Consider the following 17,764-nt stretch of genomic DNA (forward strand, 5'->3'; position numbering starts at 1 on the left):
TGATAGATGGGAGGTAGAACAGCAGACTTTAATTTTTATTCCCCTATTAGTGATTTTGAACATTTTTGTCATGTAGCCCTACATAGCTTGATTTTTTTCCTTCAGAATTGTCCATTCATATTCTTTGACCACTTATCAATTGGGAAGACTTTAATTTTTATATTTGTGTCCCTAGTCCTTAGCCCAGTGCTCCACACTTAAAGACTCTTAAAACATGCTTGCTCTTTGATAAAATTTTCACAACTTTGCCACCTATCCCTTGTCATTATTTTTTCAAAAGAGAGAAAATTGTATTTCAATTTGTACTCAGGGTCGTCAGTTCTCCATAAGTGTATAGCATTTTTCATCATGAGTCCTTCAGAATTGTCTTTGATCACAGTAGTAATCAGAGTAGCTAAATCTTTTACAGTTGATCATCATTACAATGTTGCTGTTACTGTGTACAGTAAATCTCCCGGATTAAGATCATATGGGTCTTCCCAGGATTTTCTGAAACCATCCTGCTTGTCATTTCTTATAGCACAATAGTATTCCATTACAATTACATACTTTTTCAGCTATTCCCTAATTGATGGACATATCCCAATTTCCAGTTCTTTGCCACTACAAAAACAGCTACTTTAAGTATTTTTGTATATATAGGTTCTTTCTCTTTTACTTTGATCTCTTTGAGATACAGATCTAGTAGTGGTATTATTGAATCAAAAGGTGTGTACAGTTTTTGTAAAGATTGGAATGATGCCACCTGCTGGAGACTTACTGTAGAAAAGCTCCGCTATGAGGAGAAGGCCTCTGAGGGAAAGCCATGCGGTCAAGGTCCTTGGCATCAGGAAGTGACGTTTGCTCATGGGTACTCTCTATCAAGGCTACCAGCCAATCAACTTGAGGAGCCTTCCATTTCTGGGAGGAGGACACGAAGGAGGAAGTAGATGCTGGGGGGACTGTGCTGCCTCTTTGGCTGCAAGACATTGGCATGGTGGCAGGGAACTTCAGAAGTGGGATATTAGGAAGGCTAGGATTGCCAGGTTATAAGAAATCTCTTCTCAATCTTTCTCTTTCTTTTACTGTCTTTCAGTAAACCCTTAAAAAAATTCTAAACTCGTTTATCAGTGATTTTAGTCAGTTTCCCAAAAAAACTGGGGAGGGGGAGGACAGATTAGAACCCACATTTAGAATTTTAAATTACACATTTTATAGCCTTTTGGGCATAGTTCCAAATTCTTCTCCAGATTGGTTGCACCAGTTCATAAGTCTGCCAGTAATTTATTAGTATACCAATTTCCCACATACCCTCCAGCATTTGTCATTTCTGTCAGGTGTGAACATCAGTGTTGTTTTAATTTTGTATTTCTCTAATCAGTAGTAATTTAGAGCATTTTTTTCATGTGAGTATAGATAGCTTCGATTTCTTCTAAAAAACTGCCTGTTCATATCCCTTGACCATTTGTTAATTGGGGAATGGCTCTTAGTTTTATAACTTTTATGACTTAGTTCCCTGTATATTTGAGAAATGAGGCCTTTATCATAGAATATCGCTGTAAACATTTTCAATATTACTTCATTTTTATGGTACCATTTAGCAAAATTATGCTTCTCTGATTATCTCTTCTAATTAGATCTATTTTTGCTTTTGCATTTTTTCTTTGTTTTTGCTTTTGCATTTTTTAAAAAACTTCTACTGAATCATAGTAGGTTTTACTCCAGCAACTTATTTTAACTCTGTGTGTGTCTTTCTATTTCAAGTGTGTTTCTTATAAACAACATATTGTTGGATTCTGGTTTCTAATCTATCTGCTTCCATTTTATGGATAGGTTCATCTCATTCCTATTCACAGTTATGAATAATAACTGTGTATTTCTCTCCATCCTATTTTCTTCTATCTTCCTCTCTTTTTATCCTATACCTCTTCAGTAGTCTGTTTTGCTTTTGACCACTGTCCCCCTTAATCCACCCTTCCTTTTTTGTTACCCCTCCCCTCTTTTTCTTATACCTTTCTCTTCCTACTTTCTTTTTGGGTAAGTTAGGTTTCTGTACCCAACTGAGTTTATATATATATGTTCTTCATTCTCTGAACCAATTTAGACAAGATTGAGATTCAAGCATTGCCCCCCCCCCTGCCCATTTCCCCTCCATTGTAAAAGATTTCCCTTGAATACCTCTTTTATGTGAGATAATTTTCCCCATTTTTTTTTTTTTTTTAGTGAGGCAATTGGGGTTAAGTGACTTGCCCAGGGTCACACAGCTAGTAAGTGTTAAGTGTCCGAGGCTGGATATGAACTCAGGCACTCCTGACTCCAGGGCCATTGCTCTGTCTACTGCGCCACCTGGCTACCCCTATTTTCCCCATTCTTCACTCCCTTCCCCTACTCCCAGTACATTCCTCTTTCTCTCCCCTTCATTTTTTTTTTTTTTGAGATTCTTCCATCATAGCAAACTCACACTCATATCCTCCTTCTAATTGTCCTAATAATGATAAAATTCTTAGGAGTTGGATATGTCATCTTCCCACATAGGAATGTAAATGGTTTAACTTTATTGAGTCACTTATGATTTCTCTTTAATGTTTCCCTTCTTGTGTTTTTCTTGAGTATTGTGTTTAGATGTCAAACTTTCTATTCAGCTCTGGTCTTTTCATCAGGAATGCTTGAAAGTTCTCTATTTCATTAAATATCCATTATCCCCCTGAAATTTTTTTTTTTTTTTTTAGTGAGGCAATTGGGGTTAAGTGACTTGCCCAGGGTCACACAGCTAGTAAGTGTTAAGTGTCCGAGGCTGGATATGAACTCAGGCACTCCTGACTCCAGGGCCATTGCTCTGTCTACTGCGCCACCTGGCTACCCCTATTTTCCCCATTCTTCACTCCCTTCCCCTACTCCCAGTACATTCCTCTTTCTCTCCCCTTCATTTTTTTTTTTTTTTGAGATTCTTCCATCATAGCAAACTCACACTCATATCCTCCTTCTAATTGTCCTAATAATGATAAAATTCTTAGGAGTTGGATATGTCATCTTCCCACATAGGAATGTAAATGGTTTAACTTTATTGAGTCACTTATGATTTCTCTTTAATGTTTCCCTTCTTGTGTTTTTCTTGAGTATTGTGTTTAGATGTCAAACTTTCTATTCAGCTCTGGTCTTTTCATCAGGAATGCTTGAAAGTTCTCTATTTCATTAAATATCCATTATCCCCCTGAAATTTTTTTTTTTTTTTTAGTGAGGCAATTGGGGTTAAGTGACTTGCCCAGGGTCACACAGCTAGTAAGTGTTAAATGTCTGAGGCCGGATTTGAACTCAGGTACTCCTGACTCCAGGGCCAGTGCTTTAACCTACACTTCGCCATCTAGCTGCCCCCCCCCCCGAATTATTATACTCAGTTTTGTTGGTTAGGTTATTTTTGGTAGTAATCTTAGCTCCTTTGCCTTCAGGAATATTATATTCCAAGCGCTTCACTCCTTAAATATGGAAGCTACTAAACCTTGTATCTTCCTGACTGTGGCTCCATGATATTTGAATGGTTTCTTCTTGGTTGCTTGCAGTATTTTTTCCTTGATCTGGGAACTCTGGAATTTGGTTAGAATATTCTTGGGAGTTTTCATTTTGCGGTCTTTTTAAGGATATGATCAATGGATTCTTTTAATTTTTGTTTTATCCTCTGAATCTTAAGATATCAGGGCAGTTTTTCTTTTTAATTTCTTAAAATATGTGTAGGCTCTTTTTTGATTATTGCTTTCAGGTTATCTAATATTTCTTGTCACCTTTCCTTCCATCTATTTTTCAGGTCAGTTGTTTATCCAGTGAAATATTTCAAATTTTATTCTATTTTTCATTCTTTTGACTTTTTTATTGTTTCTTGATGTCTTGTGGAGTCATTAGCTTCCTTTTGCTCAATTCTACCTTTTTTTTTTTTTTTTAGTGAGGCAATTGGGGTTAAGTAACTTGCCCAGGGTCACACAGCTAGTAAGTGTTAGGTGTCTGAGGCCGGATTTGAAGTCAGGTACTCCTGACTCCAGGGCCCGTGCTCTATCTACTGTGCCGCCTAGCTGCCCCTACCAATTCTACTTTTTAAGGAGTTATTTTCTTCAATGAATTTTTGTATCTCCTTTTTCATTTGGCTTATTCTGCTTTTTAAAAAATTCTTTTCTTTTGTGAATTTTTGTGCCTGTTTTTACCATTAGGCCAATTCTGTTTTTGTGTTATTTTCTTCAGTATTTTTGTGCCTCTTTTATCAAAGATATTAATTACCTTTCATATTTTTCTTGCATCACTCTCATTTTTCCCCCAATTTTTCTTCTACCACTCTTATGTCTTTAACTTTTCCAGTAATTCTTGTTGGGCTTGGGTTCAATTAGGATTTTTCTTTGAGGCTTTGGTTGTAGCTGTTTCCCATCATTGTCTTCTTAGTTTATGTCTTGTTCTTTCTTGACATTGTAGTACTTTTTTGTAGCCAAGTTCTTGTTGTTGTTGTTTGCTCATTTTCTCAGCCTATTTCTTGACTTTTTTTTAAGTGGGGCAATGAAGGTTAAGTGACTTGCCCAGGGTCACACAGCCAGTAAGTGTCAAGTGTCTGAGGGCAGATTTGAACTCAGGTCCTCCTGAATCCAGGGTTGGTGCTTTATCCACTGTACTACCTAGCTGCCCCTATTTCTTGACTTTGAGCTTTATGTTAAAGTTGGGTGGTTCTCACCTGTGAGTAAGAAAACACTGTCCCAAGATTGTTTTCTTTGTGCTGCTGTCTGTGATCTGGGGAAAGGTGTGGTCACTATTGTCCTGGTCTATTCCTTGGTCTTTACCAAGGAAGGGTCCCTGCTCCCATGTGATCAACTACAAATGTTCCTCTCTGCCCTGGAATCATAGCCTAGAACTGTATATGAGCAGTACAACAGGGTGCTGTGCCCAGTTTTAATTCAAGATCCTCTATAATCTCTTTCTGTTCAGTTGACCTTATCTTCTCTGGGATGTGGGTTCCCATAGCTACTGCTGCTGCCACCACTGTTATAACCTGGTGCTGCCACTGCAAATGTTCTGGGCTGGGTCCCACCCTGGTGTCACAGACCTCTCCTCCTAAATCGTCTTGGATTGGAAAAATGTCTCACTCTGATCTTTTGTTTTCCTTATGACTTAAGGTGTTAAAGTTGGAAGGGGAATGTTGGGAAAATTAAGCTGGGTTGCTGCCTCTAATCCATCATCTTGCTCGCTATCCCTAGTCATTACTGAGAGAAAACTGAGGCACAGTCTGGATACTGGATTTACCGGGATTTATAATGATTTGCCAGTTATTAATCTCCTAATAGTTTTCCTTACCTAATATCCTGGGTAGTAATGCATATGTTTGTATTTGCTAATTAACCTATTTCTGGTAGTTGGGTCAAACACCTTTGGGGTCCTCCAAGGAAGTAGACAAGCAGTGGCAGAGGCTCTAAGAGGAGAGGAAAAGAAGTCATGTTACCCCTTTGCTTGCAAGCAGGGAGTCACTGGGGAGCAGTGAGCCTAGATGCTCCTGAAGAGGAGTTCTTTGATTAGCCTAATGGCATTTTGTTACAGCTTGAAAAGAAGCAGAAAGAATTATTAGTTTGGTCTTCAGTTTGTTGTTGTTTTATAAATTTGGGTAGTTAGAGCCAACAGTGTGGCATTAGATTGGGTACCTGTCAGAATAGCATTTAGTTGAAACCCAGATTTCTTTGTAAATATCTTTTAATTGTCCCCAGAATAAAAGCAGGTTGATGGTTTTTTTGTCAAGCTGTGACATTATAGTTTGTAATCTTTTGCATAATTTTCTGTGTCTCTCTCAAGAGTTATAAAGTGAGAGTAGATGGCTGAAGGTATGAAATGCTAATGCTATGAATTAATTTTCTACCAGTAATTTCAAATTGAAAACAGGAAAAGCAACTGGACCAAGCCAAGTTTACATCAAAAACAAAACAAAACAACAACAACCCACTGTACTGGAGGATTAGTTTTCAAAACACCAGAAGATACAGAGAAGTTTTTTTAAATCACAGGTAGTATTACTGTTCCTGAATAGGGAATTGAGAATGCCATACCAGTCAGACTACCTAAAAATTATTTTATAGAGTTAGAAAAAAATAATAACAGAATTCATCTGCAAGAACGTAAAGTTAAGAATATCAAGGGAACGAATTAAAAAATGCACAGGAAGGTGGGCTAGCTGTACCAAATTGGAAGCTATATTATAAAAACGGCAGTCATCAAAACTATTTGGGGAAAAAAACTAAAAACAAAACCTGTTTGATACTGGCTAAGAAATAGAGTAGTGGATCAATGGAATAGGTTAGGCACAGGAGACACAGTAGTAATTGACTGTAGTAAGGTACTATTTGATAAACCCAAAGACTCGGCTTATGAGATAGGAACTCAGTATTTGACAAAAACTGCTGGGAAAACTAGAAGGTAGTATGGCAGAAACTAGGCATAGACCAATATCTTATACCGTATACCAAAATAAGGTCAAAATGGGTACAAGATTTAGACATAAAGGGTGATACCATAGATAAATTAGGAGAGGAAGGAGTGGTTTACCTCTCAGATCTATGGAGAGGAAAACAATTTATGTCCAAACAAGAGATAGATAAAGCAAGAAAAATAACGTGAGAAAACTATACTTTACTTTGCTGCACTCAGAGTTCATCAGTTCTCTCTCTGGAGATGGCTATCATTTTTTCATCATGAGTCCTTTAGAAATTGTCTTGAATCATTGTATTGTTCAGAGTAGCCAAGTCTTTGACAGTTGATCATCATTACATCACTCTTACTGTGTACAACGATTTGCTTCTTTTCACTTCACTTTGCATCAGTTCATATAGGTATTGCCATGTTTTTCTAAGGTGTTTTTTTAAAGTAATTTGGAGGAGTGTATTAGGAGAGTTCAACTGGGTTGTTGTTCCTAATCTGCCATCTTCAAAAACAGTAATTTTTAAGTCATTAAAATAGCTTGATAGTATTTTATGTTGTACCATTATAGTTGACTACAGCCTCAAAGGAAACAGTGAATTACTCTGTTGGTTTAGAGTAGAGTTTTCTTTTCTTTTCTTTTCTTTTTTTTTGGGGGGGGGCAGGCTGGGCAGTGAGGGTTAAGTGACAGGGTCACACAGCTAGTAAGTGTCAAGTGTTTGAGGCTGGATTTGAACTCAGGTCCTCCTGAATCCAGGGACAGTGCTTTATCCACTGTGCCACCTAGCTGCCCCTTAGAGTAGAGTTTTTCTGAGAGAGCTTTTATTTAACCCTCTACTTATCAGTATTACTATTGGATTTTATGAATTTAACATGTACATGAAAGAAATTGTTTTGGAGAGCCTTTAAAGCTACATTTTGCTGCAATATAAGCATGATCAACTCATAACCCAGAGGGTAGTGGATAGAAATTGTCCTGTGTTATCATTATCAAGTAAGTCATGAATATAAATTCACATAAATTCACCAGAGGTGTTTGTTACTTTGATGGAGCATGTTCCATGCAGAGTCTACATAGAAGAATTCTTTATAGGGAACTTTTCAGATGCCCGTTTGTTGAGGACATGCTGATTATGTCAAACCCCAAAATACTATAGAACCTCTTCAGTGAGATTCATGACCCTTCAAAAGTGAATGGTCATTTAAACTATCATTGAAAATCAAGGAGATGTATATTGACCAGATGATGTTATGCAGTTGATCAGTGAATGCTTTCAGTAACTGCCTGTTGAGTTTGTTTATCAAATATTGTTTATGCAAATATCACCAGATGAATCTCTTCTGAAGTGAAAAGTTTTTGTAATAAAACTGTTTTAAATGTTTGGGACAGGGCAGCTACATGCATGGCTCAGTGAATAAAGCACCAGCCTTGGATTCAGGAATATCTGAGTTCAAATCTGGCCTCAGACACCTGACACTACTAGCTGTGTGACCCTGGGCAAGTCACTTAACCCCCATTGCCCCACAAAAAATAAATAAATAAATGTTTGGGACATTGGTGTATCCAGAGTAAAATAAGCTTAATTTGACCTAGAATCAAAGAGAAAGAAAAGAGCAGGTTGCATTGCATTTGGGAAATTGTTCAGTGCTTTCAGTTCTTCCAGACTGCTTCTGCACACAGAAACTCATCTTGTTAACACCAGTTTTCCTCCATTAATGCCATATGTATGGAAATTATGGAATCCCATAATTCCTAACGAATCAAAATTGTAGATCATACAAAGAGCAATGAAGAGATATATTGTAGGTTTATATAGGTTACAATGTATTAAAAATTATAATTAGCATGAATGAGCATAAAAGAAATGTAAGATCAGAGAGGGATGTGGACAGCTCAGATACACGGACAGCCCAAGTGCTGCCTTTGTATTCACTAACAACAACTTGGAGAATGTTTCTGTGGTGAGTCCTCTTTGGAGAATTTGTGGAAGGACATGGAGAAGAATCACAGGATGGGAAGGTGTGGCTGACTTGAGATGAGTACCATTGGATGGATCACCAACAGTTACTAAATGCCTGTTCCGTTGCTGGTTTGTATTTCAAATACATGGTGGGTGGCACCCAATAAGGAATTTGGTATGAGTTATTTGTGTGTTTTTGATGAGCATTCACAAATGTCTTTGGGTTAAGTGCTAAGACCATCATTATGCCTTCAAACTCAGGATGTCTCTCTTAACTTTACTCATGTTTCAGAGCCACAGGACTATAGATCTGACCAAATAACATACTAGCAGTTTGTAAATAACGTTTTGTTTGAATTTGAAAGACAATATGAATTTTGGATTTCCTTCCCTAGTTCTTTATAAGAACTTTACTTTTAAAAAAGATGCACTGGGGGCAGCTAGGTGGCGCAGTGGATAGAGCACCAGCCCTGGAGTCAGGAGTACCTGAATTCAAATCCGGCCTCAGACACTTAACACTTATTATTTGTGTGACCCTGGGCAAGTCACTTAACCCCAGTTGCCTCACTTTAAAAAAAAAAAAGATGCACTGCAGTTAACTGGTGACCTTGGGCATTCACGTACTCTCTCAGCCTCTTTCTTTGTCTGTAAAATGGGACTAATAAGAGCTAGTATTCACCAAGCCCTTAGGTTTGCCAGGCATATTATGTGGGTGTTCTCTTTCGATCTTCACAACAACCTGGGGAGATATCATTAGCCCTATTTTTACAGATGAGGAAATTGAGGTTGTGTGACGTTAAGGGAATTGTCCAGGGTCACACACTTAAAAAACATATAACCTGCAAGTATCTAAAGTAGGATTAAAAATAAATCTTCCAGACTCCAGATCCAGCACTTTTTTTTTTTTACTGTGCAGCTGACCTACCTCCAAATGATAAGCTCCAACATCAAAAACCTAGTAGAAGAGCAGGAAAAAATACCTTCTGCAGCAGTGGAAAGGGTACTAGTTCTTGACCAGTGAGTTGGAGAAGGAAATGACAACGCACTCCAGTTATCTTTGCCAAGAAAACCCCAAGTAGGGGCATGAAGAGTTGGACACAACTGAAATGAATGAATGACAATAGCATTACAAGTTTTCCATATTGTAACATAACTTAAGAAGAAGCACTGGTCACCAAAAAAAAAAAATGGGGCAGCTAGGTGGATAAGCAGATAGAGCATCAGCCCTGGATTCAGGAGAACCTGAGTTCAAATCCGGCCTCAGACACTTTACACTTACTAGCTGTGTGAACCTGGACAAGTCACTTAACCCCAATTGCCTCACCCAAAAAAAAAAAAAAAGGCAGCAGCAGCACTGGGTTTGTAGTCAGGAAGATCTAAGTTCAAATATAGCTTCAGAGTTTTCCTTGCAGTGTGACCTTGGACAAATCATTTACCCTGTTTGTTACTGGAGAAGGAAGTGGCAGCCACTCCAGCATCTTTGCCAAGAAAACCCCATGTAGACTTTAATGAAAAAGAGGACTTTGAGGTATTCATGATGAAAGACCTGAACTGAAGAGAAAATTTGACTTTCAAATGCAAGACCCTAGAGAAGCATAAAAAGATAAATAGGATAAAGAAATCATAAGAAATGTTAAAAGGTTAAACTATTTACATTCCTACATGGGAATGATATGTCTAAATCATAAGAGCCTTCTGAGTATTAGCACAGATGATAGGAATAAATTTAGACAGAGGACACAGATGGGAATTGGTTATGAAGGGATGATAGCTGTCTGGGTTAATGAGTGTCTTGAGTCCGAGGCTGAATTTGGGCTCCGGGCCTCCTTTGTCCACTGTGTAACCTAGCTGCCCCCATGATAACATCATTGGGGTAAAATTGAGGGGGAAAAGGAATACACTGGGGGAGGGGATAGGGGAGTGGAGTGGCAGAATGGGGTGACATCTCACCTGAAAGAAGCAGGAAAGGACATATGGAGTGGGGGGAGAGATGGTGGAGGTGTGGGGAAGTGATGATTGATTATAATGGCAAAATGTATGGTACTTACTTTGCTGGGCTATTGTGAAGAAAATTCTTTGTCAAATTTAAGGTACTGTATAAAAGTTAGGATGAACAGGATGCTATCAGAAAAACCTGGAAAGACCTACGTGAACTGAAGCAGAGTGAAATGTACTGTATACAAAATAATAGCAATAGTGTAAGATGGTCTTCTGGAAAGAACGTGGTTACTTTAAGCAATGCAATGATCCAATATAACTCTGAAGGATTTATGAAAATTGTAATCCATCTACAGAGAAAGAACTGATAGTATCTGAAAACAGATTTAAGAACAATTTTTTTGATCATTCTTTAATCTGAAGTTTTGTTTTTGTCCATTTTCTTTCACAACCTGACTAATGTGGAGATGTTTTGCATGACTACTCATGTACAACTTATTTTGAATTGCTTGAGTTCTTGGGGATCAGGGTGGGGAGGGAGGAAGAAAAGTTGGAATGCAAAGTTTTAAAAAATTGATGTCAAGGGGGCAGCTAGGTGGTGCAGTGGATAAAGCAACAGCCCTGGATTCAGAAGGACCTCCTCAGACACTTGACACTTACTAGCTGTGTGAACCTAAGCAAGTCACTTAATAACCCTCATTGCCCTGAAAAATTTGTTTTTATATGTAATTTGGAAAATAAAATTCTAAACAGGAAAAAAAAGAAAACCTCATGAACAGAAGTCTGTGAGGTCATGGAGAGTCAGACACAATTTTAACAACCAAACAACAGCAGTTATATTCCTTAAAATTGTTAAAGCATTTAAAGTGTTTCTGTTTTATTTTCTCATTATAGGCAATTTTATCAATGAACATGTGGAAAAGACTTGAGAAGTCAAAGTTAGTTTTCTAATTGTACCAAATTTTATTTGTATTATTAACTCCTAACATCTGTTCTTTGTTTTTGATTTAAGACCAATTTATCATCTCTTCAGCTAGCCCTCTGGTGTAAAGTAAAAGGGTAGATAGAGAAGTGCCCAGTGCTAAGCAATAGGCTAAATTTTCAACACTTGTCTCTTTTGGGTTATATTAATGTCTTCTTTTCCATTTTTCCCCCAAAGCCTCACCCGAATTCCTGAAGAAGCCTGCTAATATATATGCACATGAATCCATGGATATTGTGTTTGAATGTGAAGTGACTGGGAAACCCACACCAACTGTAAAATGGGTCAAGAATGGTGACATGGTTATCCCCAGTGATTACTTTAAGATTGTAGTAAGTATTTTTTCAGGGGTGTTTCCAACTCTCTGGTGTATGCACGTGAAGGTTGACTTTATTTCTAGCTTGAATCATTTAATTATAATTAAAGACTTATACATGTTTACATAAAATGGGGGGGGGTGTACAATGAGAACATTTATGATGTGCCAGGCACTGAACTAATCACTTGGGATACAAGTTAAGTAAGCCAGACAGTCTCTGCTTTCAGGGTACTTACTTTCTAATGGAAGAAGCTTCAAAGTCTGGGCCCCAGCAAGATAAAGCTCCAGGACACTGAGCCTGGAGCCCAGGTGTTAGTAACAGGGAGGACTCCAGGTGGTGGGCCAAGGAGAGGCCCTAGAGAAGTTAAATAATTTGCTTAGAGACATGAAGCTAACAAGTACCCCAGTCATAGCCAGCATTCATTCTCATTTTTATTCTCCCTATCTTCCTGGTCAAAAGATCTTCATTTTCCTGAGTAACCACATACCAGAATTCTTTAAACCTTAGCACTGATAATTAATACAATATCTTAATAGATCTATATAAATACTTCATGATGATTTTAATTCTAAATTAGGTCGTTAAAGGTTTAGTGTTTGATTTTTTCTTTCTTTGTAATCACATACCTAATTGTGCTTCATAGGCTAATATCCTCAAATGATATGTATGAAATACCCAACAAAGGCATGTCCTGGCAGATTAAACTAAGTAGAAATCCGTTTGTCAGAGCTGAGTTAGTATCTCGTTCTTTATTGAATGGCTGTAGTGACATTTTTGCCTGCTGATCACCAAATATCATTGTATTCAGTTTGGTTTTTTGGTTTTGGGGCAAGGCAATTGGGGCTAAGTGACTTGCCCAGGGTCACACAGCTGGTAAGTGTCAAGTGTGTGAGGCCAGATTTGAACTCAGGTCCTCCTGAATCCAGGGCTGGTGCTTTATCCAGTGTGCCACCTAGCTGTCTCCTGTATTCATTTTTAAAGTGAGTGTCTCAGAAAAGTATTTTGACTTTGCTAATAAAAAATCTTGAGGTCAGGTCACCAATGACATTAAATATGGCCCTATGATCCTGATACCTGTTTTGCCAAAGACAAAACTACAACCAAGAATATTCCTTGTGTATGTCCCGGGAAGGATGCAGAGCTTAGATGAAGATCCATGTTACAAATATTGTGGGAGCTTTCCTTTTTGGTAAATGTGGGTTTTAAAAACCATTCCATAATATGAAATTTAGATGACTTTTTTTTATACCTGTAGGTAATGTTAAATAATTAAGTCATTAAATTAGTTTTATTCTTCTTTCTCAGAAAGAACATAACCTTCAGGTTTTGGGTCTGGTGAAATCAGATGAAGGATTTTATCAGTGCATTGCGGAGAATGATGTTGGAAATTCACAGTCTGGAGCCCAGCTAATAATCCTTGATCATGGTAAGAAGGAACTGGGGTAATACAAAGTATTTTAGGCACTTGAAAAACTGCCTCTTTAGGTGGTGTTATAAAAAAGTCATGTGATGTCAATCTCTTCATAGTGAATTGTTCCATTAAGAACCTTTCTTTGTAATCAGGGATGAGATGACAATGTACAGCTTAGAATGATCACATAACAAATGTTTTTTGGCTCATACTTTTTAAATAAAAATTTCAGATAAAATATGAAAGGGAATTGCAATTACGAAGAGAAAAAAATGAAGAGCTATGGATTCTCATATATGTTTCTGACCTTTCATTACATTAATTTAAATTTTAGTACCCTGTTCATGGAACTATAGGACTAAGAATTGGAGGGAGATTTGGGCCTAGAGAAGTTGAGATTTACCTATGTTCCCGGGGGAGGGGGGGTGCCACTAGGTGGCAGCATAATGCACAGAGCCCTGGGTCTAGAATCTCATAGACCTGAGATCAAGCTCTGCCTTACACATGCAGCAGCTGTGTGACCTTGGGCAAGTCATTTAACTTTTATTTGCCTCAGTTTCCTCAACCATAAAATGTGAATAATAATAATAATAGCACCTGTCTCACAGGGTTGTTGTGAGGATCAGATGAGATGATGATTGTAAAGCACTTAAGATAGTGCCTAATACATAGGAAGCACTTTATCAATGTTAGCTAGTTAGCCAGGTCATATAGCAGTTGACAGAGGAGGAATTCCAATTCAGGTATTTTCATTTCAAATCTTGTGCTCTTACTACTATGCAGTGCTACCTTCTTTCCTATCAAGATTGAACTCTAAAGCATAATCAATGCTTTGCAGTGAATTAGATTTTTTTTCTTTTTTTTTCCAGATTTCGTGTTGCTTTTTTATTTTTTTGGTAGAAGAAATAAGGCATTTAAGGGTTTTTTTCAGGTATAGAAATTAATGATGAATTTTTCAATTTTATCCTTGAAATCTGGTGGACATTTGATATCTGGAACAATTGTTATAGATAAAAGACAAACATAGAAAGTAATCTTAGGGAGATGCTTCTTTGGCAGACATCTAGACTGTCAAGAAAGCCCTGTTATCCTCCCACAGTTAGAATATATTAATTTTTGTAGTTATTTAGAATGTGATTGAGAAAACAGATATTAAATTGGGGGAGGGGAAACTTTTAGTTTATCTGTGTTTTATTCATTATACTTCTTCGTATTGATCTTGTTACAAAACCAAATGAGCATTCTCATACTGTCATGAAAACTCTCTCATGTTTTATTTACTAGTTTCAAAATAAATATAGTTTAAACTGAGAAGTGGTGAGAACAGATCTCTATGGGATGACTGTAGTGGGGTCCTTAGCAGAGCAGGCACAAGTTTTCCAGACTGGAGGTTGGAGTATGTCACATGGCTTATTGGAGGTCCTTTGGGCTCTGTTATGATGTTGTAGAATTCAGGAATATGAACAGTGCATTAAAGGTCACAAAAAGATGTGTTGCCTTCTCAGTAGAGATCGGTGCCATATCACCTTAACAGAAAAGAGCACTGTAGTTCTATCTTCTGATGACAGTGATTTTCCAGAGAGATGGCTTAGCATTTGGGGATAATCCACAGACAACTGTGTTTCATGTCTCTATCTCAGATCACCAATAATGTCTTCCTTGCACTTTACAAATACTTGTTTATCCTAGAAAGCCCTGTCTCCTAAAATATTAATGATGTGTCTGATCTGTACATGCATCTTCAATAAATGCTGCTTTAGGTGCTGAATGGAGTAGAAGAGGGGATGGTCAGGACGCAGAATGTTTAGGAAAGTCTCCCACACACATTTCACCATAATTAGCTTCATCTGTAGATTTGTAATCCTGTGTATGTTGTTTTATGCAGGTTCAGACCGTAAAAGTGGTTAAGGCCCCTTTCGCCTGGAGGTTATATACTGTAATACACTGTGGAGTAGTGATGGGTCTGGAGGGTACAAGGGGCACAGTAAATAAAGGACTCATTCTCTCAGTATTGGTAGAACCTCCCTGGCAGTCTAGCCCACTTCTATGACGTGCCTAACACAGGGCTGTCGAGCTGCCATTTCGGGACCTTTCTCACAAAGCGTCTTGTTCCACTTTCGCATAGGTCTCCTTGTTGAAGCAGCTTTTCCTAATAGGGAACCTCACCCAACCTCTATTACTTTTGTCCTTCCTCCCTCTTCTGGCTTCTGATCCTTCTTCCGTGTATCAGACCCTCCCAGCACCGCTCTTATGTCCCTCTGCTCTTCAGACGAAATGTCCTGCTTTTCTTCCCTTGCTCCTCTTGTGAAATGGTGCTGAGTCCCAGCATCATTGTGGTCAGCCTTTTGTGGACACATTCCCACCACTTGTCAAGCTAGTTCCTCAAATAGGGCATTTCTGATCAAGGCAGTGAACATAGATGATCTCTTCTATTCAACAATAAACATGTTTACATACACTTTAAGACTTGTGCTAGATGACGAAGATATGAATCCAATAGACAACCCACTTTGACCTTGAGAGGCTTATTTCTGCTGAGTGTGTTATGGGGAAGATATGGGTAGTATATGGACACTTAATAAATGCTTGGAAGATTGGAAGAAGGAGAGAACACTGCCAAATTGGAGGGTCTGGAAAAGCTTCGTGGAGGACGTGGTACCTGAGCTGAGTCTGGAAAGAAGGTAAAGTCTCTAAAAAGCAGAAAGGAGAACTGAGTAAAATGCAAGTTTCTCACTCTTGGAGATGGAAGCTACAGTGTCAGGGTCAGGGACAGCAATGAGTAATAGGGATTAGCTGGAACAGAGACCCTGTGGAGGGGAAAGGTATATAGGAAGCCAATTGTGGAGGGTCTCAAGTGACTGCAGAGGGGTTTGCTTTTTCTCCAAGAGTCAATTAGGGAGTGGGTGGAAAGGAAAAGAAGAAAGCATGTGATTCGGAGAGGAGAAGTCAAAGGTGATGCTCTGGTTACAAGTCTACAATGACTCTGGAGAGTGGCTATGTCATCAGTAGAAGTAGGAACTGGTTTTTGGAAGAAGACAGTGAATTCGGTTTGGGATCTTTTCACTTGAGAGAGCAATCATTTTGAAAGGGAGAACTAGGTTGTGTGGGATAAAGCTCAGTGGGGGTCACTTCATAAGCAGAATCATGGCGAGAATGAGGAGGGAGTCTTACAGGTAGCTGCAATAAAAAGACCTAGGCTTAAGGAAAATAGGTCGGTTCAGTCAAAGAATCAGCTCCCTGGAGCTCTCTTCATATGGTACCTTAATAACCTCTAGATTTCCTCAATTTTGAATTGCTACCTTGAGTCTGGCAACTTGCTCATCCGTTTGACTTGCCCATCCAGTGCCTTTGAAATTTGTGTTCCACAGATAGAAGTAGCTACTCTAGCCTACTGGGGGGTGGGGGGCTGAGGGGGTGTTTTTAAAGACCAGGCCTTCTTTCTTCTAAAATCAAACATTGCCTTTGCTGCCCAGGTGGGTCTTGAGTTACATATGACTTTACTGTCCCAGAACAGATAAGCTATAGCTACAATGGCAGTTTCTTGCCCATGATGCCAGCCCCCTGATAGGAGGCTTCAGAAACTAGAAAGCTCTAACAGCCGGCCTCTGGAAAATTAGCCAGGGTACGTTTAAGACATTGGAAACCTCCAAAGGCCACAAATCCCTGGCATTTAAGCAGTAGAGAGAGTGGGGGCAGGGGACCAGGGCAGGCCCTGGCTCCATCTTTACATCTCGAGTTCCACAGACTTGCCAGAATTCCTGGCCAAGAGCAAGTTGTTTGTAGACTTCTGTCCCTTGGGATTCTCAATCTCCTGGACCAGATGGGCATGGGTGACCAGGCCAACTGTCCAAACTGTTTTCTGGGCTACCTCAGCCTCTGTTAGATAACAGAGAAGGAACTTCTTCAAGAGCTCATGGGGGCAGCTAGATGGCACAGTGCCCCCACAGAGCACCGGCCCTGGAGTCAGGAGTACCTGAGTTCAAATCCAGCCTCAGACACTTAACACTTATTAGCTGTGTGACCCTGGGCAAGTCACTTAACACCAATTGCCTCACTTTAAACAAAAAAAAAAAAAGAGCTCATGGAGATTCCTCTGTTAGAGCCAAGCTTACTAATGAGCAAATTTATCAGCTCCAACAGGTAAAAGAGACCATGATAGAATATGTCAATTACTTCTGGGCCCTAAGTCAAAAAAATTTGGCATGGAATACTTCTACTCTGGTGAATCACTTTTGGGATGGCTTGACCACTCCCATTTGTAGTGAATTAGGGCAGGTAGATGTGGCTAATGACCTGCTTACTCTCATTGGGCTTTATGTATACATCAAATCTTGCTTCTAATCATAGCCCATCTTTTGGCAGACCCTCTAGCACTTCCCATCTTGGGGAGAGTGGTGGAGAAGAACTGGTATAGCTACTGCAATTCAGAGAATAAAAAGACCTAAGTTTACCTTTATTTCCTTGACACAGTGTTTCATCCAGAGAAGAAGACGTCCACAAATGTGCCTAACTGATAGACTGAGTAATTGGAAAGTAAAACCCCCTATCACTTCCCATCCCTATACCAACAATACCTCACCACTTGTTCCATTGCTTAGCTCTTTCTTTTCTTTTTTTTTTTTTAAATGAGGCAATTGGGGTTAAGTGACTTGCCCAGGGTCACACAGCTAGTAAGTGTCAAATGTCTGAGGCTGGATTTGAACTCAGGTACTCCTGACTCCAGGGCCGGTGCTCTATCCACTGT

General features: G+C 38.9%; 1 protein-coding gene across 1 annotated transcript in view; it reads left to right on the forward strand.

The window, feature by feature from the left end:
• Positions 1 to 17,764, forward strand: part of NEO1 (neogenin 1) — a 187,651-nt gene that overhangs the window by 46,319 nt on the left and 123,568 nt on the right. Inside the window, exons 6-7 of the mRNA XM_043980302.1 lie at positions 11,467 to 11,621; positions 12,915 to 13,035. Coding sequence (XP_043836237.1) covers positions 11,467 to 11,621; positions 12,915 to 13,035 — 276 coding nt within the window. The remainder of the gene's footprint in view (positions 1 to 11,466; positions 11,622 to 12,914; positions 13,036 to 17,764) is intronic.

This window comes from Dromiciops gliroides, chromosome 2 (assembly GCF_019393635.1).
Source record: "Dromiciops gliroides isolate mDroGli1 chromosome 2, mDroGli1.pri, whole genome shotgun sequence".
NCBI classification, from domain to species: Eukaryota; Metazoa; Chordata; class Mammalia; order Microbiotheria; family Microbiotheriidae; genus Dromiciops; species Dromiciops gliroides.